Source organism: Drosophila subobscura, chromosome E (assembly GCF_008121235.1).
Source record: "Drosophila subobscura isolate 14011-0131.10 chromosome E, UCBerk_Dsub_1.0, whole genome shotgun sequence".
NCBI lineage: Eukaryota > Metazoa > Arthropoda > Insecta > Diptera > Drosophilidae > Drosophila > Drosophila subobscura.
In genome coordinates, this window is record NC_048531.1 from 7940231 (window position 1) to 7965977 (window position 25747).

Here is a 25747-nt window from a genome sequence, read left to right on the forward strand (position 1 = left end):
TCCTCCATTTAAGAAATGTCACATACTTTTGTGGATAATTTAACCCCACAGTCGACCCTGCAAGCGGGAGCGAACTTCTCCTTGAGGTTCAGCCATTGTTCTGAACAATAAAGATGCCGCCGATAGGCAGGCCAAGTGTAGTGGCGGTCCCTACACTCGATTGAAAGAGAGCAAGTAAACCCAGTTGATGGGAACAATGTATATGTATGAATGAAACAAATATACATACATACATATGTAAAAATGTATCATCTGGGGCATGCATGTAAAGGTCATGTGGGAGCCATGATTTAAAGCGTTTGAATATGCGTATATCTGGCATGCCAAAAATACAATCAAGCATCAAAATATTCACAAAATGTACAAAATCATCTGCCCTGAAAAATTGCTTATGCGTAATATGTAAAGGATGTGCCAGACATGAAAATGCAATGTACATGCATAAATACATATGTACATACATGTACATATACAAAGTTATAGTTATACAAGCGGCATGTGATGCGAACTGACAGCCCCAAAACCACACCAGCAACCAACCTGCAAAACAAAACAAAAAAAAAACCACCACATTTTACTTTTTAATCATTAATTCAATTTGTTTTCTGTTTGAATTAATTTGTCGTGCTTTGGGAATTTTATTTAATTGAATATTCCACAAAAAACAAACTTTACAACACAACAACTGATGACAACGCTGGGCATGGAATTGGAAACGAAATGGTGCACCTGGCAACCCCTGGCATCCAACCCATTACGTGTGCGTATACGCAATGTGCTTGACCTTTTGAACCGTTGCTGTACCGTCGCATGTGATGTAAACAAATGAATGATGAACCATTGGAACAATGCCATCGCTGCGGATTCTTCTGCTGCTGTGGCTGCTGCATTCGTCTTGTGTCTTCCACTTGAATGAATGATTCACGGCGGCGTGGCACAGGTGGCCTTCTGGTTTAAGGTTGGTGCTTGGTTCTCTACCTAAATTCATTCAATGACGGGCTTAACGCTAAAAAAGCATCTACATTTAACTCTGATAATATTAATTTCCCATATCTAGATGCCCGCCCAAACTCCCAGGTTCAAAGTGTGAGTTTTCCATAGAGTGTTTTGCCATTCGGTTAGGTAGGGCCATGCTCCAACGTCTCATTGAATATTTATTAATATTTAAGCTTAAGTTTAATTGTAATGGACACGGGGCCTGCAGCGGCTCTCAAATACACTTATTTACATATTTGCTTTTATGTAAGTCTTTGTGTACAGTGAATACACCGCCTACGCAAATACTTAGCCGGCAACAACATTTGGTTTACTCGCCACAAAACGGGCCAACTTCAGTTCCAACTACGAAATGTGTCAAGTACAGCAAACAGTTACAGATTTATGGCTCGAAGCGACCACGCGACCAGGAACTATTTTTCCCTCCGTATCGTTGGAGCTCTGGTGGTGCACTCCGTCCTCGAACAAGCACAGCTCCTTCTCCCTCCCCTGCCTACCCGTGTAATTCAATTAAAATGCAAAAAAGGAAAAAAAGATTTTAACGCTTCAGGCGTCAGGCGTCAGGCTTTCTCAAATGGACCACGAGAGGAGGGAATGGGAGTGGGAATGGGAATGGGCATGGAGCCATGTCCCTGTCCACTTCACACAGAGTCTGTGAGTGGTTTCGGGTCGCCATTGGACAGTTCTCGATAGCATTATCATCTACAGAGGGACAACCGCAAAGAGGGAAACCACAAAATATTTCAACTGCATTTCTGACGCATTTTTTATCAGTAGGGGCGAACCATATACTTTTTGGGAAACAAACTAATAAAAAAGAAGGAGGGAGATTCCCAAATATTTCTGTAGATATTGCGGTTAGGTTTCATTAATTGCTTTTTGTTTTTTTTACGGAATCCGGGAACAACTTTTCGATATACGCCATTTATTGTAGATATTTTCGTGCCGCTGTTAATTTATTTATTTCATCGCATAAAACAAAAACAGACAGAGCCATACTTTGTTTCTGAATCAATGCTAATTATTGTTGCTCGCAAAGTGAGTTTTTTTAACAGTTCATAGAACTCCAACCAGCCCCAGCTCACGACCCAGAACAACACCCAGCTGCCGGTGTCAGCCGTCCTCCAAGCGACCTTGACTGTGAAATTATTTGCTCTCTTTTTGTTGTTTCTGTCGTTTCTGTGCCTGTTATTATCTCTTTGGGAATCAATGAATGTTGCATAAAGCAACGGTAATTTACTCGAATACAATGGCAATCGAGCAATGAGGGTCGGGAGTGCCAACGTTTATTACAAAAGTCGTTCACAAAGAGTAAGCCAACCAGAGTGGCTGCAAAACTGTCCACGAAGCAAACAACAAAGCGCATGCGACAATAATTGCCAGCTAAAACCTGAAAACCAATTTCTTTCGAGCTGATCTTCAAAATGCGTCATCAAATTAATAAGTGTAATTACAGGCATACAAATTTACATGTCGCGGGGTTACTAATATTATTGTTTGTCAGGTTTTCATTTTATTTTCATCTAGAGCAATTGACGTAATTAATTCGGAGGAGAGACAGAGGATTAACAGAAGATCAAATACAAATAACGGAGAAAAGACACATAAGAAAAGAAAATATTCCGCCAGCATGTGTTACGTTGAGAATAATCTTTTTGTCAAATTAATAAAATACACTGATTAATGCATAATTTCTCTTATTTATAAATGACTCGTAAGCAGCCGTTTCCAGTAGATGCAAAAATGCGTCGCTTTGTTGACGCCATAAAATCGCACTTTATTATCGAAAATTAAAGTAAAAACTGTTCAACATTTATGCAGCTGTGTCAGACAGTGGCTCTAAGACTGCTCCATGATTGCAAAAAGCATAAAGAAAACGAAAAAAATCATTTTCGGAATTTAGCTCTTGTGCACACAGATTAAAATAAATCTCTAGGCTAATATTTTTCTATTTATAGTTTTATTCTATTCTCTATTTTGATTGCCATAAAAAATCGTTCAACATCTACTGGCAGTATTTTCGGCTTTAGCCATTTCTACAATCATTCGCAATCAGCGATGAAAGTGTGCTCTGTTGGATCCCGTGATAAAACCTTCTCTAAAGCTGTACAACCAGCGATTTAAAATCTCTGGGAGGTCGCCTCGTAAGCTGCAGGCAAATTGAACAGTACACACACAGACACACACAGACTCAGGCACTCAGAAACGCACCCGCATCCCCTCCATGTGTGTGGCACTCTAACTACATTTTTTAATGGCAATTTTATGTTGTTTTATTTCATTTAATGCTCGGCTACGTTCATTTTTTTGTGTGTTTTTGTGCAAATTTAAATTTGATGTTGGTTTTGGGTTGCTTTTCAATTTCCGTCGCCCCAACACTGGAGAACAATGAACCATTTCCGCTGGCTGTCGGCGTTCGAGTATGTTTTGTGTGCATCAATTTGTTTTAAAATATAAAAATGTTTGTGTGTGTACGATAATCGAGTAGATGGTGTGGGGGGCCATGCCAATCCCAGCCCCCAGCATTTGAGAGCAGTCGAGGGAGCAAGAAAACATTGATGCCATAACGGATATTATAATTATAATGAATCAAGTGTTAGGGAGGAGGGCGGGGCTAGTGTTATTTCCAACACCATACAATTATTAACCATTATCGAGTAAACTTTATCGTTGTTGTTTTCTCTTTTTTGCTTGCAGGTAAGAAACGAATAGAACCCGACCCAACCCGTATACGTATACGAATATGCCCTGAGTGCCATTGAGTGAGTACAAAAGTCGCATCGCAGAGGAGTTATCGTCAAGTATCTCAATCTCGCACTTCAGCCATTTATGGCGTACTTAAATCACAGCTCAATTGGTGCCATTCGAGTCGTGTCGACTCGACACGAGAGCTGGCATAAAGGAGGTGCCCGGCACCGACCAGAGTTCCCTATGACCAAATGCAGACGAAGAACTCTTTTTAGAGAATAAAACTTGCGTCGGGAACTATGCCAAAAGCTTGGTTGGGGATGAGGAATTCTGCTGTAGTGCTTCTCCTAGTTCTCATATTGGTCCTCACTTGGTTGCAATAACTTGAGCTATTTAAACGTTGTGGCAACGTGGCAAAGAGTGGGGGTCGATGCATTTGCCTTCATGCTGCTCCATCCCCAAATATGCCAGCAATTTACAGGGCGTGGCCTGCCTCTAGCCCTAGTTGAAAGTAACGCCAAAGAAAAGAACATTTGACGCCAGCGAAAATGCTCGCAGCGCCGAATGGAGCAAACTCTGATGAAAAACGGGGAAAAGGGGAGGACAGTCAGCCACAAGAGAAAAAGATGGAGTAGGAGAAAGAGGATGAGGATGGGGCAGATCGTAGGAAAATATCTCGAGTTCATTTCTGGCAAAATTGACTTCGGCTAAAAGGAGCAGCAGGAGGAACAGCAGGAGGAACAGAACACAGCCTGGAAGCCAAACAAGACGCAGATTTTTCGATACAATTTTCTGAACGGTTTACTCTGGGGCCTTCTGCTCTCTCCACATTTCTATGCATACCCTGTAAATGTCTTGGCCGAAAGAAGGGTGTGTGCCTTAGCCGTACTTTTTGGCTTGCCACATTATAATGGTAGCTTCTTTCGCATTACTACAGGGTCTCAGAAATTCCCTGCTTGTCTTTCCCCCATTCCATTTGTGTTTCTTCTAGCCTCTTGCCACGTTGGTTTTTCCTTACCTATCGCTGGGGACTGGGCTCTGTGGCATTTTCTGTTTTCGCGCAGTTTTTCCACCTCATTTACGCGGCGACGCCAGAGAGGCCGGAGAGTGTCCTTCAGTTGCAGGCTGCCGTTGCATAGATATCTTTTGGATGCAAGCCGCCACTGCCGCGGCTGCTTCGGCTGCTGCTGCTGCTGCTGCCATGTGGCTGGCTAAATTAAAGTAGCAAAAACCCGTTTGCAGATACCGCGCACGTGCAGCAGTCATCGAGACCCGCAGCCTCTGGTTTGGGTTCTCCAATTGCATCTCGAACCGACTCTGCCACACCGCTCCGCACCGCACGGCAGTCCAGCAATTTGGCAACATGCAAGAGGAAAAATGTTTGGAAAAAGAAAAAAGATTTCGCATTTGTTTGGTCTTTGGTGGCATAATTCGCGCGCCTGGCGACGCCCCAAAACGTACACAGATGCTGGCGGTGGGGGTGTGACGTCTATATGTCTCTGGGGGGAGCTGCCATCGATTTACGAGCTGTGAGATTTCATGCACTGCCGCCTTTCCCAACCAATTGGCAGTATTTTTTGCGCCTTTGATGGCCAGCTAATAGGGAAATTGTTGCCACATCGGCAGCTAAGCTATGAAATGTTCCCTAATTACAGGGCCCTAGTGATGAGCCCTGATATTCGATCATTTCTAGGACTAAATCGTATTCTTCTAGGCACAGTGGGGGAAGATTCTAGATGGTCTGTCCACATTTTTCATTATTGAAGTAGAATTTTCCGTGTTCTTTGGCATTCCTTTTGGTGCTCTCATTGCCACTTATCCCTGCTCTATTTTCAAGTGAAACAAATTTATTATTAGATATAATTTTCTGTGGCTGAGTGTTTTTGCTCTCTTTTTTACCTCAAGCCGCCACACTGGACCGTAAATAAAGGGCAGGCAGGCAGGCATACCGCAGGTCTGCCCACTTTCCTGGTCAGGGCTTTCACAAGAGGGAGGGAGCTGCCCCAGAGATTGATTTAATGCACTCCAGTGGGAGCAACCAGAACGAGAACGGAGCGAAGTGCGGAGAACGGGCAGAGCTCAGATGCTGCCCGAGCACGTTCCGTTGTCAAATATGGCTGCGGTCAGTTTTTGCAACGGCATTCATGGCGGAGGAAACGGCAGCAACTGGAAACTTTGCTGCTACTGCTGCTGCTGCTGCATAAATTTTCGTACTCTAGTTGCTTTTACCATTTGTGGGCACCCTTTTTGCCTCCATTTACCGTAAGCTGCTGCTGCTGGCACTAACATTCAAATCGAGAGAAGAGCACAAGGCAAATATGTAGCATGAGCCGTGCATTACGTACGTAAACTCCTGCCTCTGTCTAATGGAACTCTAGCAAATTAACCAAAAAAAAAATAGGAAAACAAAACCTGTCAATGGTTGACAGTTATTGCAGCTGTTTCGACTAGACTAGTTTCCTTTACATATTTCCGTCTCTCCATATCGTATCTCTGTTGTTTTTCACACTTGGCCAGCAGCTGGATTTTATCAGCCAGTGGGCCATGTGTGGCGGAATAGTCTAAAAATATTGCTGCAATTCCTTGACTCCACCACCCGCCACCCGCACAATTCACACCTGAAACTGAAACTGAAGCAATTGCAAAAAGACTTCAGAGTTTTAGCGATTTTATTTATGGAGTGGAAACGATTTGAAGTGAGCTCCCATTTGCCGCATTCTCACGTTAATTGCTGCGCTGACGGATAGATTTGCACTGGGTAGATTGGATTTGTATTGCAGGGCATTCAGCATTCAGATGCTACGCTTTAAGTTATAAATATCAGAAATAGACCACCAAATGGACTCCCGTTCTTACATCTCTGTTTGTTTGTATTTCGCCACGAGCGCAGGTAGCAGCATCTTGTTGTTGTACTTATTGCCAATCGTTTCCTCCGCACGCTCTCTCTCCCAATTCGTTCATTCCATTGCTCTCTCTCTCTCTGCAAAAACAATAACAATGCACTGCTTGCAAGCGGGAGAGGCGCTCTCTGAAAATACGGGACTTTCGTGTGAAGCAAACGAAATAACAAACGGGACGCAACTTTTTCTGCATAACAAGCTTTGACTTTCATTCATTTACTTATTACTCGACTGGTTTTGTAATCTTCAATAATATATTTATGCCTCAGTTGATGGCCAAGTTGAGTGCCACTGCCACACAATACGAATGGGAAGGTCTCATCTGTTTTGATTGGATCCGATGATCTGTTTTGATCATTCGATTAGAGACCGAAGGGCTTCAGAGGCTCAACAGACAGCCCCGAGCTGTCATCTGATGTTGATTTTTTCAGTTTCAGGTGACAACTCGCAGCCACTCGGCTAATTGCGGCAGTGCCCCATTGCGGCTGCCTCTCTGTACACCTTTGTTGCGCTTTCTTTCCTGTGGCTGCCAACTGTTGACCGATTGGAGTCTATTTGGGTCACATGAAGCTTCCAGCAGTAGGCTGCATGGAGCTAGCACAAGCAGCACATCACATCAGTCAGAACATGCCTCGTGCCGCATGCCGCTTGCCGCTTACTGCCTGCAACGTGTCGAGGCGCACTGAGACGGAAGTTTGTTTGCCAACTTGTTTGCCAGTCAGTTTGTTGCCAGTTTGCTTGGCCGTTTGTCCATTTGTCCGCTCGGTGTTGCATTGATTGGGCGAATGTCTGCCAGCATCGCTAGCGGACATGGACTCTGACACGGACACGGACACAGAGGGGCTATGGCTATGGTCTGATCCGGTCCGCTCCGAAAGTAAATCTAGAAAGGGGTCAATGGGCACGTGGATGGCTTGGATGGTTGCTCTGTATTTATTGTTGGTTTCGAAGGGAATCAAAGGCACTGAAGAATGAAAATGGTTTAGTTTTTGAATTTAGATGAAAATTCTTGTGCTCAAACGAAAAGTTAAGCAAATAAATGTCCATTGAGTTGGTTTTTGTCATCCAAATAGAAGAATGAGAATGCGCCATCCTTCAGTATATTTGTTTTTTTCTCCTTCCTGCATTAAAATTGTTTCATTTTCATTCACTTTTTGTGTGAGGGTTGTTAGTTTGGGTAGCCCTCCCTTGTTCTGACCAAAGTGGGGCAGAAACGGGCAGCCTGAATGGTGGTGGGGATGTGGAAAAACCCACAGTAATTCCACACAGTCTGGCCATAATGGAATTAATGCCCAAATTGCTTTAGAGGTTTGCTCAAACGAAACCAAAGGAATCCACTGTTGAAAGGTGGATGACAATTACGTGGTGGAGAGCTGGAGAGCACACCCCCCTGTGCCTGACATAAATTACCCTGGCAAATAGAGAGAGAGAGAGAGAGAGAGAGGAGAGAACGTTCGAAAGAAAGTGGCCAGAACAAATGGGTGAAATGCTTGGCCCAATGCGGATCGGATCGATTGGATTGGAACCGCGATCGGATCGGAGCGCACGTTTGGCATCAAATCGATTAGCGATTTGAGTGCTCCAAGCAAATGGTCAGTGAAAGAAAATGATCACTGGACTTGGACACGTTGCGCATGTCCGAGGCGACTCATGGTCATCATGATCATGATTGCATTTGTCATTATCATTATCAGGCCTCGCTCTTGCCTGTCTGTCGTGTGTTGTGTGTCGACGTCTGTCGTGTGTCGTGTATCGCTTAGTGGCGCATTGTATTGTTCTACATTGACCAACGGGATGGAATGGAATGACTTTGACATACAAATGGAAATGGACAATGGAGAGTCGACAGTGGTGGCCTCTTTGAGGCCTTTCACTGGGCAGGCTCATGTTCCCTTGCTAATTTCTGCTCTTGCACCAGGTGCTAATGCAAAATGCACTCCCAAATGGATTTTTCAGAACTTTTTCCAGCACCTTTTCCCCAAAACGGAGAACTCGAATTGGTACATGTATCGGATTTTGCGTCACAAATAGATCTGATCCAATGGATGCAACGGAATCTTAAGGAAACTCATAAATACCGATGAATGCTTAGACGGAGGGCTTGAAAAAGTCTCTTTTGAGTTGCTAAATTTCATACATTTGAGTCTCTTTTGTAGCAGAGTTTCAAGAATTGTTTGACGGAAGCGTGGGTGCCATAAGAATCTCGTGTCATAGTAATATTTACTTAAGTGTATCCTATGTTCGTTGCGGTTTACATTTTTGCGCTCTCCCTCTCTCTCTCTCTCTCTGGTCTTTGTTTATGCTTATTTTGTTGTTGTTTGCCAGCCACACTCTTTCGTTGCTCCCTTCCCTTCCCTGAGCTCCACGATGGCTTACTGTGTAGATGAATATGAAAAAATGCTTGAAAGCATTTCCACCGTTCTTTAACCCCCAGCGGGAGCTAAGAAAACGCCAACGAGGAATACTTGGAAGACCCTTTACACTCACCACCGTTGCAGGTGCCCTGCCCCATCAGAATTTGTCGCATGTTTCTGCCCAGACAGCAGGAGGAAAGGGGAAGGGATGGGATGGCATGGGGAGAGCAGCATACAGAGGAGTCTACTTATCCCAGTCATAATCGGGTACGGGAATATTGCAGATGGATGTACATATGTACATACATATGCACATACATACATATGTTCTCTGTCGGGTTTTTGTTTTTAATGTCTGCTTTTGCTTGTTTTTGTTTGTTGTTGCTGGTGCTGGTGCTGCTGCTGGTCTCATGGGCCTTCCTTGGGGTCTTGTTTCTATATAAATATTGATTTTCCCCGGGTTTTGTGTGTGGAATTTGTTTAGGTTTCTGGCATTTACTGAATGTAAAATTATAGATACTCTATGGCTGCTCGCCCTAGAATGATTTTCTACTGCTTATCAAACTGTACAGTTGAAAGTTAACTGTACTGCACAAGCTTTAAGCAGCAGACGATCTCCTCTGATGCAAGTCTCGAATGGACTAATTCTTCCGCTACTTGGAGAACTATGTAGGTGGAAGTCTGGCATGCTGGGAACCGGAACCCGCCACTAGCACCACCCCCGCCGTCATGCAACAAGGAGACGAAGCATAACATTGCCGGCGACATGAAAATATCTTTGCAACAAGAGATTCTGTCATGGTTACTGGCCTTAGCTGTGGCTTGGCTTGGCTTGGGATTTTGGAAGCTCTCTTTGGAGGGGGAGGAATACTGCCACATTCCGTGCAACATTGTCAACGGTTAAACTCTGAAAGGTCTCGTCTCCTTTCTCTTCCGCTAGTCTTCAGCAGCAGCAGCGTTTCCCATTCCTCTGCTGTTTTGCAGAAGTTTTATTGCAAATGCCTGTCACCTGCACTCACAGTTTTATGCTGCCTGCCGCATATCTCTCTGCCCCTCGCTGATGCATCTACTGTGAGGCACGTCCACATCCACATCCTTTGACTGCAACTAAATTCCAGCAATTTGTGCTCTTAGTTCACCTTTCGACGCTGTCTGTCGAATGTTCCTTTGTGCCTAGTCCTAGTGCTGGTACTCGAGTACTCGCGTAGCATTCCTTTAGCATCCCTGCCATTCCTGGCCTGTTTGTCTAAATGCAGCAAAGTGTAAGAAATATGAATGGCTGATGGGCGTAACGATGTGCTGCTGCCACGCCCCCTCGATGGAGGCAAGCATGCTGCAGAGACGCAGAGAAGTTCAATGCACTTGACTCAGATAAATGTTCAGTCAGCGGCAACCCAAAAGAAGTCTTCAACTTCAACACTTTCTTCTGCAGCGAGAAGACGAAGCCCTCTGCAGCCAGGCGAACAATCTGCACAGCCACAGAGAGCTCCAGCAGGCCACATCTTCGGCTGTGCTAGCTCTAGTTCTCCTTTGGCTAGAACCGAATCTGTTGCTGTTTCTGATGCTGGTGCTGTAGGTGGGCATGACAAGACAAACATCTTGGGCACCGCCAACAGACAGACAGACAGGCCAAAAGAGGCGCACTTTTGCCCACGAAAAATGTAGCGAAACGAAACTAGTTTCGAAACAGAGGAGGAGCTCCCAGCTCCGGCGCTGTTCCCCCTCTGCGACGACTACTTTATATGATAACCAAAAGCTGTACAAGGAGCAGCAGAGACTTAAGGGTTCCCACTCGGCCTACGATGGGATCGAATGCGATGGGTTGGGTTGGGATGGGTTGGGTTGAGACGGGATGTTGCTTGTAAAGTTTGCTGAATGGCTTTGACTTTGAAGCAGCTGCAGGCGGCGGCAGTCAGCAGGCAACACGTCATTGACCTCAACGCGGGGAGCGCTCCATTTCGTGCACTGAGAAAATGCAGGGCCAAAAGCCAATCAACTTGAAATTAATTACAGAAATCCGTAGTCAATGCACGCATAAATTAATGTGCAACACCCAAATTAATGCGATTGTCAACTTAGAGGGGTAAGAAAAGGGTAAAGCACAGTCCAGATCCAATCCAGATCAGAGTGCCCGCACCGGAGAAATACATCGCCAGGTCCAGTGGCTCGAAATTGGCCAAGAAAATCGAGCACGAAACTAATTTCCAGGCGGGCAACCGGTTTCCAGAACGCAACTTGGGCTCAAGTCACAGCCAGGCATTGTTCGGCTCCAAACTCCAATTCAAAGTGGGGGCTGCTGCCCGGCTGGGACGTGGCTCTGTGGCTAACCACAGGCATCCTCCAGCTCCTCCTACTGCTCTGTTACTGCTGCTGCTGCTCCCTTTTGGCCAAACGAGCTTTAAACTTATAAGATGATGTGACCAAGTCCAAGCCCCAAAGCCAAAGCCTTGGCCCGTATGCCTGCCTGTGTGTTTGGAAGAATACATAAATTGATGTTGAAGCTTCAAGTTGGGACTGTGGCTGGCGCTGGCTGCAACTTGAGAAGTCGAGGCATCAGCGGAATCGGAGAATGTGCCAGAACAAAGACCGCTGCACAATGGGCGAAGGAAGTGCCAAAACTTGAATTCATTCTAACAAAAGAAACGGAATTTTTGCTCTTTAAAGTTCCCCAAGCTCCAATCTGGAGCTAATGTAGAGGAAGTTCTCCCATTTAACCCTAATGGCACTGAGGTAAAGAATGCTTTATTTTTCTTTGCTTTTCTATGCCCCATCCCCAAGGCGAAAGACTCTATCTGAATAAATAAACCCAAACCCATTCTCGGACGGTCGGACTCTGACGCACACAGCCGTGCGGCTAATGTGTTCTTTAAACCATATTTGCTCTAAAAATGGATTGGATATCTTTTTTGTCTCAAACAAATGCACGAGTCTATTTGCACAAGTGTTTAAATATGTATTTGCTGATAGTTCAAGCAAAATCGGTAATTGGATCGAGTGCTGCGAGAAGCCACGTCCCCTCTTTTTTTTGCGCAATTTTTGTTCATTTATAGCCCATGGTGCAGCCTCTGCTCCCTGCTCTGTGGCCTGTTTCCGTTATCATTTCGACTCTCCTCTTTCCTTTCTTTTTTTTTATTTTTGTCAACAAATTCTGTTGTGGATCTTTGGATATTCGATACCTTTTGAGTGCGAGTTGGATAGTGATGGGCATGGCATGAGCCTTGTGGGTTGGATGGTAATGAGAGACTGTACCGTACTAAAACCGTCTGCATTCGCATTCAGAAGCTCCCAAAACGCCGGATAACATTTCCAACCGAAATGCTTAAGCTAAATAAAATAATTAAATAAGCAAATGAAAATTTTGCTGACGCTAATGAGGCCATAAATGTATGTATGAACGAGTGTAAAAGACTTGACAAAAGCCGCAGCCAAAAAGCGAAGCAAATTCAAGCCCTGACTTCAGCTGCAGCACAGTGCAAGCAGTGCCACAGCTATGTCGTTGCGACTCTAATTGCTGCCACAGAATGAGATTACGACTAGGCAGCAGCAACTAGCAACAGCAGCAACAACAACAACAACAACTAGAACCGACGGCAGCAGCACCAGCAGAGGCAGCAGCTCGAGCAACAGATGGTCAGTGATCGGAGGCAGGCGACCCACTTCCATGCTTGGGGTGGCTGCTGTCCAGTCCATTGGCTATCCATGGCTATTTACTTTTTGCTGGCACTGTTTATGCTTACCTGCTAAGCGTCTCTCCGTGCTCCGCTCTCTACCGCTCTCTTCGCTCTCCTCCCTCTGTTTCTCTCTGTTTCTCAGCGTTGCTTTCAATCAACAGGCAAACAAATGCAGCAACAGCAACACAGACGCAACAAAAAAGTCGCAAGCACATCCATCCACTACTGTTTGACAATGTTTATCAATGATTTCTTTTGTTGTTGCTGCTGCTTCTGGTGCTGCTGGTATCTATTGTTGTTGTTGTTGCCAAGTGGTTGCCTTGGGGTCTTCTTATTGGAACAGGAAGTCGCTTATTTGCTGGCAAGTGCACATCGCACATCGCGAACATCACATTGACATTTACTTTGGATTCTATTATCGCAGAGAGAGAGAGAGAGGAGCTTGACACTCATCTGCTGCCCAGTTTCCGTCCAACTGTGCGATGCTCACACTGTGCAAAAGTTCCGCTATACCTGCAATAAAGTGTCTCTCAAACTGTCAAGCGCGCAAAAAAACTCCACTCTCAAACTGCTCAAACTGCATTGAATGGAAATTTCCATGAATGGTCCTTCGCGATGCATTGGGTGCCCGTCCAGTGGTTATGTTGCATGCCCGATGCAGTTGCAATTTCGCAATGATTTATGGAGAAATACCTCCCCCTTGGCACTCCCCATGGAATGCATGGTATACACATTCCGCATGCCCTGCCCCACTTTGTGGCAGAACAGAATTTATCCCCACCCCCTAAAACTGGTAAGAAAAATGGGAAAAACTGTTTGAAAAGTGTTTTAAACCCAAAAAGTTCTAAATTACTTTTGCAACAGCTTCCAGCAGGGAGGGGGACACGGCCAGGAAATGGGCTACCTCGGATTACAAAGATTGAACCCCAACCCTGTGCCCCTGAACGTGGATGTTTTTTTATGAGCCGTCTTACGGATTGCAAAATCGAAATCAGAACTCATAAAATTGCAATTTGCGCAAACAACTTGACTTTGAGCCACATACCCCCAGATCCTGGCTGCCACGACAGGGTAGAACTTGGAGCAGGGTAAGAAAGGGTGGGGCAGGGCAACCCCCGAATGCCGAAAGTTGGACCACTCCCTAGACCCGTGGCAGCCTGAGGGCAGGCGGCGTGTACGCGTATTCCCTTCTCATTGGGGGTCTAGGGCAGCGACGTGTCTGCAATTTGCATGTGCATGACTGAGACTGAGACTCGTACTGAGAAGGAGACGGAGACACAGATGGGTGTGATTTCGAAAGGAAAGAGGAAGGGAGAGGGAAAAGGGATGGGCATGGCATGGGGTGGCGCCATAAAAACCATTTGGCGCAAAGCAGTTAACGTGTTTTGTTGTTTTGTGAAGGCAGAGGGTGAGTATGCACTAAGGGACGGGGTTTACTGCTACTTTTGGGGGGCGTGTTAGTTTGTGCGGTTGATACATACACATTTATGCGGCCAAGGGGTGGATTGTGGTGGATTTTCCCCCCAGATCTCTGGGATACAACTATCTCAACAAAGTAGCGGGTTACGTGACTGGCAAGCGAAACTGCATCAACTAAGAGATGGAGACTCACTACTTAACTGGTTCTTAGAGTTCTGCAGCTAAAGTGCAGGTTGAAGAGATGATTGAGTGTATTCCAATGAAAATTTGAAGCAGGATAAATAGGAAAAAAAAGCAATGGATGAATAAATGTACAACTACCGCATAAAAGTGCTCCCCATTCGGAACTGTCGTTAAATTATATTCTTATGTTTAATTTGTAATTATTATTGTAATAACTGTCGCCCATAAATGATGTGCCTGATGCATTAACCAACACTGGCAAAGGGGAAACTCCCAACTGCAAAGAAACTTCCTCTCTAATGGCAACATTTGGCACATTATGAGACAACATGCACACCGCCTGCCTCTCAATGCCCAGGGGCACTTGCCACACTTGCCACTTGAGGGGGCGTAGAGCCCAACGAGAAGAGCACACACGCAGTTTGCATAATTAATGCAGTGGCAGAGAAGCAATGCCAAGCCCGTTATACACTCCACGCAGGGAAGAGTAACGGCAGGGAGAGTTCTCTCTCTCTATCTCTCACTCTTTTTTTTGTTTAATTAAAACAAGAAATTGCCACTTAAAGGCAACGGTAAATTATGAAAGTCTCTGCCGCTCTGCTCCCGGAAGAGAAGGTGGAGGCTTGCAGCAAGCAGTCGCTAGATGGCGCTCCAGTCACACTCCTGTCTCATTAGCGGGCACATTGTGAAGGATTCTCTGAACAGGAAGCAAACAAAACACATACCTTTGCACATATGTATTGTACTCGTAGTACATAAATGAGAAGCAAGTTCGCCCATTGGCAAGCCGGAAGTCCTTTGTGCGACTCTTGCACACGACTTGAGCCACGTGAATGGAGCTTCTGATTCGCACAGAGAAACATCCAAACACACTCGCACATTTACACCTCCACTAACACTTTTGTTTTGGTTGTTGCAGGAACTGAAGGAGAGCTTCAACTACGGCCTCTTTGCACCGCCCTCGAACGGGAAGGCGGGAAAGTTTCTGGATGAAGAGCGTCGGCTGGGCGACTATCCATTCAACGGGCCCGTCGGCTACTTGGAGGTGAGTTGAGTGTGTCTTTGCCTCCTACAAATGTTCATCCTTTCTTTTTGTTTCTATCCTTTCCGTGTGCAGCTCAAGTACAAGCGACGCGTATACAAAATGCTGACCCTGGACGAGCGCCAGCTGAAGGCGCTGCACACGCGTGCCAATCTGCGTCGCTTCCTCGAGTGCATCAACGGCGGGCATGTGGAGAAGATTGCCAAGATGTGTGCCAAGGGACTGGACCCGAACTTCCACTGCTCGGAGAGCGGCGAGACACCGTTGAGCGTGGCGACCGGTGCCAAGAAACCCAACAAAGTGCTCATTGCTCTGGTCAATGGCGGAGCTCTGTTGGATTACCGGACCAAGGACGGCACCACGGCACTGCACCGGGCTGTAGAGCACGACTCCCTGGAGGCGGTCAGGTTGGGCAGACTCACCCTCATGCGATCCCACGATCCATTTTCTAATCATGCTCTACCCTTTCAGTACCCTTCTCGAGCTTGGTGCGTCGCCCAACTATCGCGATGGGCGTGGCATCACTCCCCTTTACATCTCGATCACCAGAAAGTGCGAATCGAAGATCACGGAGAGCCTGCTCCATGACCATGCGACGCTGGGCATCCAGGATAGCCAGGGCTGGAACGAGGTCCATCAGGTGAGTCGGTGGCGGTCCATTGAGACGTGCCAGTCTCGTAGATTTGTATCTGCAAACGCTTGCCCCCTCCCACGTCCAACGATTCTCTGGTGTCGCCCTCCAAACTGGTGTCTGCCCCGCCCCAAAGTTGCTGAATGCCAATTAATATTTGAATTCTCTCTCTGTTTACTCTCTCTCTCTTCTCTCTCTCTAACTCAACTCTATAAACAAACAAAAAAAACAAAAAAACGCTTGCTAACTCTTTTGTAACCCGCGGGGGTTGTATCTGCAAACTGCCTCTGCACCTGCATCTGCATCTGAATCTGAATCCTTTGCGCACTGTTCGAATGGGACAGGCCTGCCGGCACGGGCTGGTTCAGCACTTGGAACACCTCCTGTTCTACGGTGCTGACATGGATGGCCGCAATGCGTCCGGCAATAGCCCGCTGCATGTGTGCGCCGTCAACAACCAAGAGGCTTGTGCCCGAATGCTTCTCTTTCGGGGCGCCCAGCGCGGTGCCCAGAACTTTGCCAACCAAACTCCCTATCAGGTAAAACAAAAGCCCCAAAATGTATCTCTAGTGAATGGAATTTACAAGTAGTTGGTAGTTTTTTTTTCTCCTGCTGCTGCTGCTGTAGTTTAGCATTTAAGTTTAATTATATTAAGCTCTAAGTTAGTTAGTTGCTGCTGGTTTTGGGTGTGCCGTGCCTGCTCTGTGCTGATCATCTAATGCCTCTAATGTCTATTTTCTATAGGTGGCTGTCATAGCTGGCAACTTGGAGCTGGCCGAAGTCATTGAGAACTACAAATCGGAGGATATTGGTAAGTCATCACCACTCCAGGGTTCCATTCGCCATTTGACTCTTAAACACTCGACTTGTGTACTCGCCACAGATGTTCATATGTTCATAATCATATTCATATATTTAATTCATATTCAAAGTTTCCGAAATTACAAATGGAACGGAGCGCTGGCTGCCGATAAACCAGTTGCCATTTTCCATTTTCCAGTTTTGTTTTGTTTTGTTTTCTTTTTTCTCACGTTTCTCAGTTCTCTGTTTGGATTTGTTTACTCTCTACTCAATCTATTCCTTATTATACATATATCATAACATATATCTTTAAATATATACATATATTCACCATCAATCACGCCGGACTTATCCGTATAGTTTCCTTCCTTTCTTCTGCCATTGAGCACTGCTCTCGTCATTTCATTCATTCATTCATATTAGTCATCAGTCATCAGTCAGGTCTCCCTCCTTCATATCAATGTATATTAGTCCCATGTATAATTATTAATAAATAAATATGCGTATTATTCCTTACAAGTTCTAACTTTTAAATGCAACTAAAATTACAATTATTCACACATTTTCGTATGTTGCATTTTGCATTTGCTTGTTTGAGATAAATACCCATAAATACCCAATAATATTTGCTCTATAATTGTTACCGTTTACCGTTACCGTTACTGTTACTGTATCCAAATAGTTTTCCATTACCATATGTGTACCATTCCATTCCATATTCCATACTCCATTCAATTCCATTCATTTCACTCTGCAGCCATTTTGGCTGTTCTTGTTCCTTGTTTTTGCTAGTGTTTTGCGCTCTCTCTCTCTCTCTCTCTGTCTCTCAGCGAAGTTTGTTTGTTCTTTGACAAGACATTGCTAGAATGTCCTTAATCGAATGCTTTCTTTGTTAGAGTCGTTTGTCAACCTTCACATCAGATCAGACATAATATGTACCTACATATGTAAATATGTAAATATGTATGTACGTGCATTACATGTCCTTTGGCTCCAGTAAGTAAGAGTAAGTAAGTAATCCACAAGGATGCTCCGCCTTAGAATCCCAAGAAATAGATTGAGTAGAGCTCCAACATTTCTCCAACAGAGAGGTGAAGGTGTTAATTCGGACGGATCCCCAGCCACGATTCCCACACACACAAACACTACATGATTCACCGTACATACATACATACATACATACATACATATAAAGCGAATACTATCCTTACTATCCTTACACCACAGTACCCTTCCGCGGACCGCCGCGCTACAATCCAAAGCGGCGCTCGGGCATCGGTTGGCTGAGCGCCAATGGGGCCGCCGGTGCAGCTCTGCTGGCTGCGGCTGGCGGTGGTCTTGGTGGTGCAATGATCAATGGCAATGGCATCGGAAGTGGCAGTGGCAGTGGCACCGTCAACGGCAGTGTTGGCGGTGGGGGTCTGATGATGATGATGATGCATCAGAACCACCAGCAGCAACAGCATCAACACCAACAGAACCATCCCAGCAATCCACATCATCTGCACCACCAGCACCAACACCAGCACCAGCTTCAGCTGCATCAGTTGCAGCTGCACGGTCCGCCCTCGCCATGCCCCTCGGAGCATATGCTGGGCGCCTACAGCTCGGCCAGCTCCAGCCTCTCCGAGGGCTCCTCGGGACACCGTTCACACGAGGACGACATCAGCATTGTGACAGGTAATCCCATCATTTGCTGCCTTTCATTTGATTTGCATTTTAAGTTTAAGTTTAAGTTGAGTTTCTTAATTATAAAGAGTTTCGTGTAAGGAAAATTACTCTGTACATAAAACATAAATCAAAACCACAACGAGCGGCTAAGTATGTACTCCATTCCATTTCTTTTATGATAAATATTACTACTCGTATATTGTGGGCATGCATTTCTTAGTAGATTTTTGCATGTTGATATTTATTTATACGAATCCTCATTTGAATGTCCCACTCCAGCGGGAAACCCTGTGATCCTCTGTGATCTGTGACTGAACAGTTGATCCACTGTTCCTCTGATTCATTCGCATTTCATTCACTCGTTCACTCGAATTATTCACACAACAGTTCCACATCTCTGAGCATCTCTTAGCCACATTCTGCAACCGCTTGCCAGAGACTGTTCGCAAATGTGTTCGAATGAGTGGCATCCACTCTGACCCACACTCTGACCAACAAACTGACTCTCATTCTGCCCTTGACTTCCACCCGCACAGACAAATCGCTGGGCGATACGAGCGACATCATCAGCGACTCGTCGGGTGTGGGCACCAACTCGGACTCGGCCGCCTGCTCGATTGGACACCCCAGCACCACTGTGGTGTGCATGGAGCCGTATGTCGGCAACACAGTGGGCCACATCCGACTGCAGCCCGGCGACGTCATCGAGGTGGTGGGCAGCACCGACTGCGGCCTCCTCGAGGGCTATGTCAGGGGCACCAATCAGTCGGGCTTCTTCCCCGCCGACTGCGTCCAGGAGGTCAATCTGCGGCAGAAGCACATCACCAATGTGATGACCGCCAGCACGGGCATGCCCGCTCCCCAGCAGGCTCCGCTTCAGCCCCAACAGCAGCAGCAGCCATCCTCCTCCGCCTCGTACCAGGGATCGCCACAGCTCAGCCTTGGCGGCCACTCGGGCAGCTCGAGCACCCTGCTGCAGCAGCCCCACCACTCGCCCTCGCTCTCGATGACCAGCAACGGCTCCTGCCAGCAGCCCCAGTCACAGTCCCAGCAGCAGCAGCAGCAAGCAGAGAGCAACGGCGGAGCTGGAGCCCCTAGCAACAACAACAACTCCATTGGACAGTACAGCAGCGCCACGGCGCCGCGTATCAAGAAGAGGTATGAAGATGCAGAAACCCCAAAATCGAATCCAATATCATAAATAATCCCTGTCTCTTTGTAGCGCCTACAATGCCCCACGATCGGTGGTGCTGCACCGTGCCAAGCGCGGCTTCGGCTTCATTTTGCGTGGGGCCAAGGCCAGCTCCCAGCTGATGCAGCTGCGACCCTCGGAGCGTTTTCCGGCTCTGCAGTACTTGGACGACGTGGATCCGGGCGGTGTGGCGGACATGGCCGGACTGCGGCCGGGCGACTTCCTGCTGACCATCAACGGGGAGGACGTGAGCGCCGCCTCGCACGAGCAGGTGGTGGAGATGATCCGCTCGGCGGGTGCCCTGGTCAATATGACGGTGATATCGCCGCAGTTCCCCCACCAGATGCAGGCCACTGTCCAGTATCTGCCCAGCGGGGCCAGGGCAGGCAGCCAGCACTTGTCGAGTGGTCCGAGCACACCGCAGACTTCGCACCGCCAGTGCGCCACGCTGCCACGCAAGATGTCAATGGGACCGGGCAGCCATGGCGGCTCCTCGGCCGGGGGCAGTGTGCGGATGGCACCCATGCCGCCGCGAAGGGACCCCAAGACGACGCTGAGCGTGGGTCGTGCCAGGGCCAAGTCCATGGTGGCTGGCCTCGAAAACGGCGGCGAGAAGGAGGACGATGTGCCGCACACCAAGTCCAATTCGGTGGAGTCCATTGCCACGTCTATAGCGGCGTCGGCGTCCACAAGCAACGGCAACGGGAACGGCAATGGAAATGGCAACAACAATCAGACGGGACCCGGCACCCCCGTCCAGCTGCGCACGGCCAGCATCAAGGCTCGTCCCACGTCCAGTCGGATTACGGCCGCCGAGCTGGAGGAGCTGTTCCAGCGGCAGCAGGGCGATGGCAGCGCCGCCAATGCCAGCCGCTATGCGACCATGATGACCAGCTCCCGGTTCCAGTCCGGCACAGACAGTGGCGCGGCCACGCCGCCCGCCACGAACGGATCCCCCATGCGGAGCGGACCCCTGGTCTACGGCAGTGTGGCGGAAATGAAGCGCAAGACGGCCAGGAGCAAGCATGGCGGCATCATCGGCACTGGCAACGGTACGTTGCGTGGCAAGCCAGTGGCCACGCCCACAGTGGGTGGAGCTGGTTTAGTGGGCGGCGCTGGGGGACGCGACTTGAAGCGATTCCACTCGACGCCCGATCTGCACGGTGCCCAGCTGCACGGCTCAGTGTCGTCCATCTGGCAGGCGGCCGGCAAGGGTCATCACTCGCAGGACGATGTGGCCACGCTGCACGCTTCGCTGCAGCGTCTGAACACCATGGAGGGCAAGGGCGGAGCCGGACAAGTGCTTCCCCCACCCAATCATCCCCCACCGCCACCGCCTGTCGGCCAGGTGGTCAAGGTGGAGACCCGAAGCAGCGTCTCGGAGTACGAGAGCACCGTCTCCCTGCAGCAGAAGCTGAAGAAGCGGGCCGAGAACGATGCCGTGACCAGTGCGGCCATCGATGGCGTCCAGAGCAGCTTCAATCCCTCGGCCAACGCCAAGATCTATGCCTCGCCCCAGGAGCTGCGCAACGTGATGGCCTGGAAGCTGCGCCAAGCGCAAGAGAAGCCGCCCCAGGAGACCTCCGCGAGCTCACAGCAGCAGCAACAGCAGCCACAGCAGCCACAGGCACAGCACCAGGTCAGTTCCCAGTATGCAGCTCCCACACAGATGCGTCCTCAGCAACAACAACAACAACAACAGCAGCCACAGCAGCCCACTGGAGTGCCCGCCTCCCACTATGCGGCGCCTCAGGTGCAAGTGCAGCAGCAGCAACAGCAACAACAGCCTTCACCCCAGTCCCCGCCTGCACCACCGCCACCACAGTCACAATTTCAGCCAGCGCCTGTTGCAGTTCAGCAAGCAGCACAGAATGGAAATGGAAGTGCCAGTGGAGGTGGAGGTGGAGCACCACCCATACCAGAGCCGGACTATAGCTGCAGCGAGTCGGATGGGGAGGACGAGAACTCAATTTTGGTGGCGCGCAACACGAAACTCAACGAGAAGATAGCCCTGTTCGATGTGCCAGAGACCAGCGGCAACAGTCAGGCCAGGTAAGCCCAAGTCAGCGGTGTGCTATCGCCATGTTCTAATCGATCCTTCTGTCTCGTCTCCCCCCACAGTGGCAGCAGCTCAAACTCTGGCAGTGCGTCCATCTCGCATTCGTTGTCGGTGGAGGAGATACAACGCATACGCAGCAATCTCAAGACCTCCAAGTCATCGCCCAACGGCTTCGCAAAGAAGTCAGAGGAGGAGCAACAACAGCAGCAGGTGCAACAGCAGCCACAACCACACCCAGTAGCAGGTCCAGGCGAAGACGAGTGTGACACTAGCAGCTCGGTGGTAGGAAACGATCAAGAAGGTTTGATGGCCATAGCAGGAGCAGCAGCAGGAGCAGCATCTGTAGCTGCGAAGCCCACAGACACCATCAAGAAGAAGCCGACAGTGACCATTGTGGAGGAGCCGAAGACTATACCCGATCAGCCCATGACCAGCAGCAAGCCCATGGCCAAGACCACAATCAGCATAGGAGGAGCAAGTGCAGGAGCAGCCACCACAACGCTGACTGTCAAGCAGTTGGTGCAACAGCAGCACGCTCCCGCTATACAACAGCAGCAACAACAGCAACAGCAGCAGCAGCTCGGCAGCAAGCCGACAGCAACAGTGGCCACAATGGCCAGCAACATCAACATGAAAGCTCTTGGCGGCAACAATGCCACATCAGTGATGAGTCCGCAGGTTCTGGGACGCATACCCAACGTGCATCACCATCAGCAGCAGCAGCAGCAGCAACTGCAACAGCAGGCTAATCCCAACCAGAAATTGATTGCCACGCAGCAGCAGATTCTGCAGCAACAGCAGCAGCAGCTGGCCCACCAGCAACATCTTCAGCAGATCCTCAAGGCGAAGGCAGCCGCCGCCGGGGGAGCTAGCAACACGGCCGCCTTGGTGGCCAAGCATCAGCAGCAGTTGCACAAGGGAAACAGCGGCCACGAATCGGAGATGGAGCAGCGTTCCGACCTAGAGGACGACGACGGAGAATTGAGTCCCTCGCCGCCTGCTAAGGCATTCCAGCGGCACAACTCGCTCACCCGCAAGCAGGCAGCGGCCATTGCCATGCAGCGGGGCGTGACTCGCACCTCGGCCGTCTCGCTGATGCAGTTACCGCCGCCCTTAGAGGCCGACAGCGATGGTGAGCCTTCACAGCACACACTGCAACGTCAGCATCCACATCCTCATCCGCACCAGCTCCAGCTGCAGCAGCAGCAGCAACAGCAGCAGATCCAACAACAGCAGCAGATGGCCACGCATATTGTGGGCGTATTGCCCAGCGGACAGTTGGTAGCTGTTGCCTCTGGTGCTGTTGCTGGTGTGCCGGGCGGAGCGGCTGTGGCGCAGCCTGGCAACAACAATATGCAGCTATGCACCGAGAACTTGGTCCTGGCGCCACCGCCGCAGTTCTGCGATTGTAACGATGCCAAGCACGCGCCGCAGTCGCAGCCCCATCTGCCTGGCAGCCAATACCATCCTCAGCAGCATCAAAATCAGCAGCAGCAGCAACTCCAGCAGCATCAACTCCAGCAACAGCAACAGCAACAGCAGCAATTGCAGCAGCAACAACTGCAGCAGCTTCAACAGCAACAGCAGCAACAACAACAACAGCAGCAGCAACAACAGATGCTGCACCACCACCAGCGTCTGTCTGGTGGTGCTGGAGCTGGAGCGGTGGGCACCTTGGGACGTGTGCGCATCGTTGGCTCCATGCCCAAGGCCAATCACCATAGACTGCACTAGGCTGGGCTGTGAGAGCTGCAGGAGCTGCGGGAATCAAATCAAACATTTGCCAAATCGTTAATTCGTTAATTAGAGTTAGTCAACAGTCATTGCCATTCACAACGAATAGCAGCGGCTGCCTGCAACCGATGAAAGACGCCACAAGTAGAGCATTAAGCAAACACACATAAGGGGCACAGCAGGAATAGCAATGAATCCGTTTCGGATACAAAACCAATCGTTGCTACTTCTGTATATTTCAAGCAAATACACAACATTCAAGTTCAAAGCGCTAAACCCACAAGAAAGTAATTATAAATTCAGAAATTGTAGAACTAGAGGCAGAGATTATGTTCATGTGTCTCCAATTTGCCCAAGGAAACGCAGGAAACTAAACGAAACACAATCTTAAATTACATTTATTATATTTATTGCGTGTGATATACATTTATGTAGGCTGACCGAGACCAGCAACTAAACAACAATATTTCTAATCTAATGACAGAGCAAGTGCAGGATGCAATGTACGTATGCAATATTTTATTATGTTAGTCACAAAAACCAATCGCACTCCTTTTCCAACCATTGAAAACAAACTGAATCGAACTGAATGTATTTCGTTTCTTTGGTTTGCTTTCGATCTGCACAATTTCAATGAAATGTCCCCATAGAAATAACTATAAACACACATGCATACATACTGACATACAAATATGCATAAAATAACCGATTTAGTTCGTAATGTAGGGGGCCGCCAGGGCAAGTTCATTTCTTCAGTATCCATCCATTGATCATTCGTGTTCGTGTTCGTGTTCGACTAGTGCACAAAACATTTAAGCGACATTAACATTATTAATCCAATACACAACTAGCGTAGGTTTTATATACTTACATATGCCTAAAGGAAAGTAAAGGAGAATACAATACGATAGAAGTTGCACCGAGTAACAATAATATTTGAATTTGAGCATTTAGCCGAATATCCAGTCAAGTCAAGTCAACTAAACTAAATACTAAACATATACTAAAACTTATAATGTTTTTAAACATGAATATGCGAGTATATAACACGATATTCCATACGCGGCAAATTTCATAACCCAAAACGAAAACAAAAACTAAAAGCATATTGGAAATCGAAAACGAATACAAAACGTAAATTTTTGCTAGTAAAATTTACAGATTTTTACTTTTAAACGATTTTTTGTACACTTGTTTTTTATAGAAAAACCCCTTAAACTTGCCGAAGTATTATGAAAAAGAGAACACGACGGATTTAAGTAACGTATTATATTGAAAGAGGTTCTCAAATGTTTGCCAGCGCTTAACGCAAATATTGTCATAGGCAACCCAATCTTATAGAATGCGTTTTCACGAGTAACATTTATTATAACTAAGGCTGATTTTATTGCATAATTCATACAAAAACACAACCACAGATAAAGATACAGTTACAGATACACATATAGGCACTGAGGCAGTAACAGAATCATAATTCACACAAACATAAATAATGCAATTAAAGAATATCGAAGTACGCCTCTCACCAAACAAGAGATTGATGCATTTACACTGTTTAAACGAGGATGCAGGCTCTTTGAGATATTGCAAGAATTGAATGGTAATACGAGTATAGTGAAATCTTTCCCATTGGCAGGCCGCACCATTTCCCTAGCATTTAAGTGTTGAAAAGTTAGTACACATAAAGCTAAACCACAAACATAATATAACTTACATATGTACAAGTAATTATTGGCAGACCTAGCATCTAACTAGATTCGATTACACTTTTTAGTTCTCGCAATAGTTGCTAATTATTTGTAAATTGTTTTAGTTGAAAAACACACACATACGAGCACACACCCTTACATATACAGAAATATGGTAAGCCGTCAAGCTTGTTAGCTTTTAAGTTAAACTGCCTGGGGGATATCCCTGTGGTTTGCTCAGTTGTATAAGTCCTACAGACGTCTAGACACGCATCCGTATGTAAACCTATAATTATGCCCATTACATGTAAACCAATCTACGTTCAGCTGTTTAGCGTTCAATGTGAATGCCGGAAGCTGCACGAGCATAAGGGAATATTGAATATGCATACACCACAATGATAATGTTTAACGATTAAAGCACTCTACCCTACATACAAACACAAACACACACACACACACACACACACTTTAAAAGCATGTATTTAAAATTATGTCAAATATCTATAAGTCGTCAAATATGCAATTATGTATGAACATGCGTATGAAGAATCAATAAATATGAATGAAAACTTTATTCCCTTCATGTCCTCTGGATCCTCCTGGAAAAAAGGTCCTTTTACCGATCTGGAACTAATTGCCCGAAACATAGCGATTCAAGGCAGCTAAGGAAATCCCAGATCGGCCAACAAATAACGGGGAAACCGAGTTTTCTCGA

General features: G+C 47.3%; 1 protein-coding gene across 13 annotated transcripts in view; it reads left to right on the forward strand.

Annotated features, from left to right (window-relative positions):
* The window catches only part of LOC117891763 (SH3 and multiple ankyrin repeat domains protein 1), a 62931-nt gene extending 38467 nt beyond the window's left edge, over positions 1-24464 (forward strand). For 3 of the 13 annotated variants that reach the window (XM_034797386.1, XM_034797387.1, XM_034797388.1), the window contains 10 exons: positions 941-958; positions 15131-15256; positions 15329-15660; positions 15725-15893; positions 16229-16423; positions 16629-16695; positions 17913-18365; positions 18893-19514; positions 19579-21600; positions 21670-24464. In XM_034797386.1, the coding sequence (XP_034653277.1) occupies positions 941-958; positions 15131-15256; positions 15329-15660; positions 15725-15893; positions 16229-16423; positions 16629-16695; positions 17913-18365; positions 18893-19514; positions 19579-21600; positions 21670-23341 (5676 nt within the window). In that variant the 3' untranslated portion in view covers positions 23342-24464. The remainder of the gene's footprint in view (positions 1-940; positions 959-15130; positions 15257-15328; positions 15661-15724; positions 15894-16228; positions 16424-16628; positions 16696-17912; positions 18366-18892; positions 19515-19578; positions 21601-21669) is intronic. The other 10 variants (XM_034797397.1, XM_034797396.1, XM_034797398.1 and 7 more) reach the window with 10 other exon arrangements.
* Positions 24465-25747: the final 1283 nt, after the last annotated feature.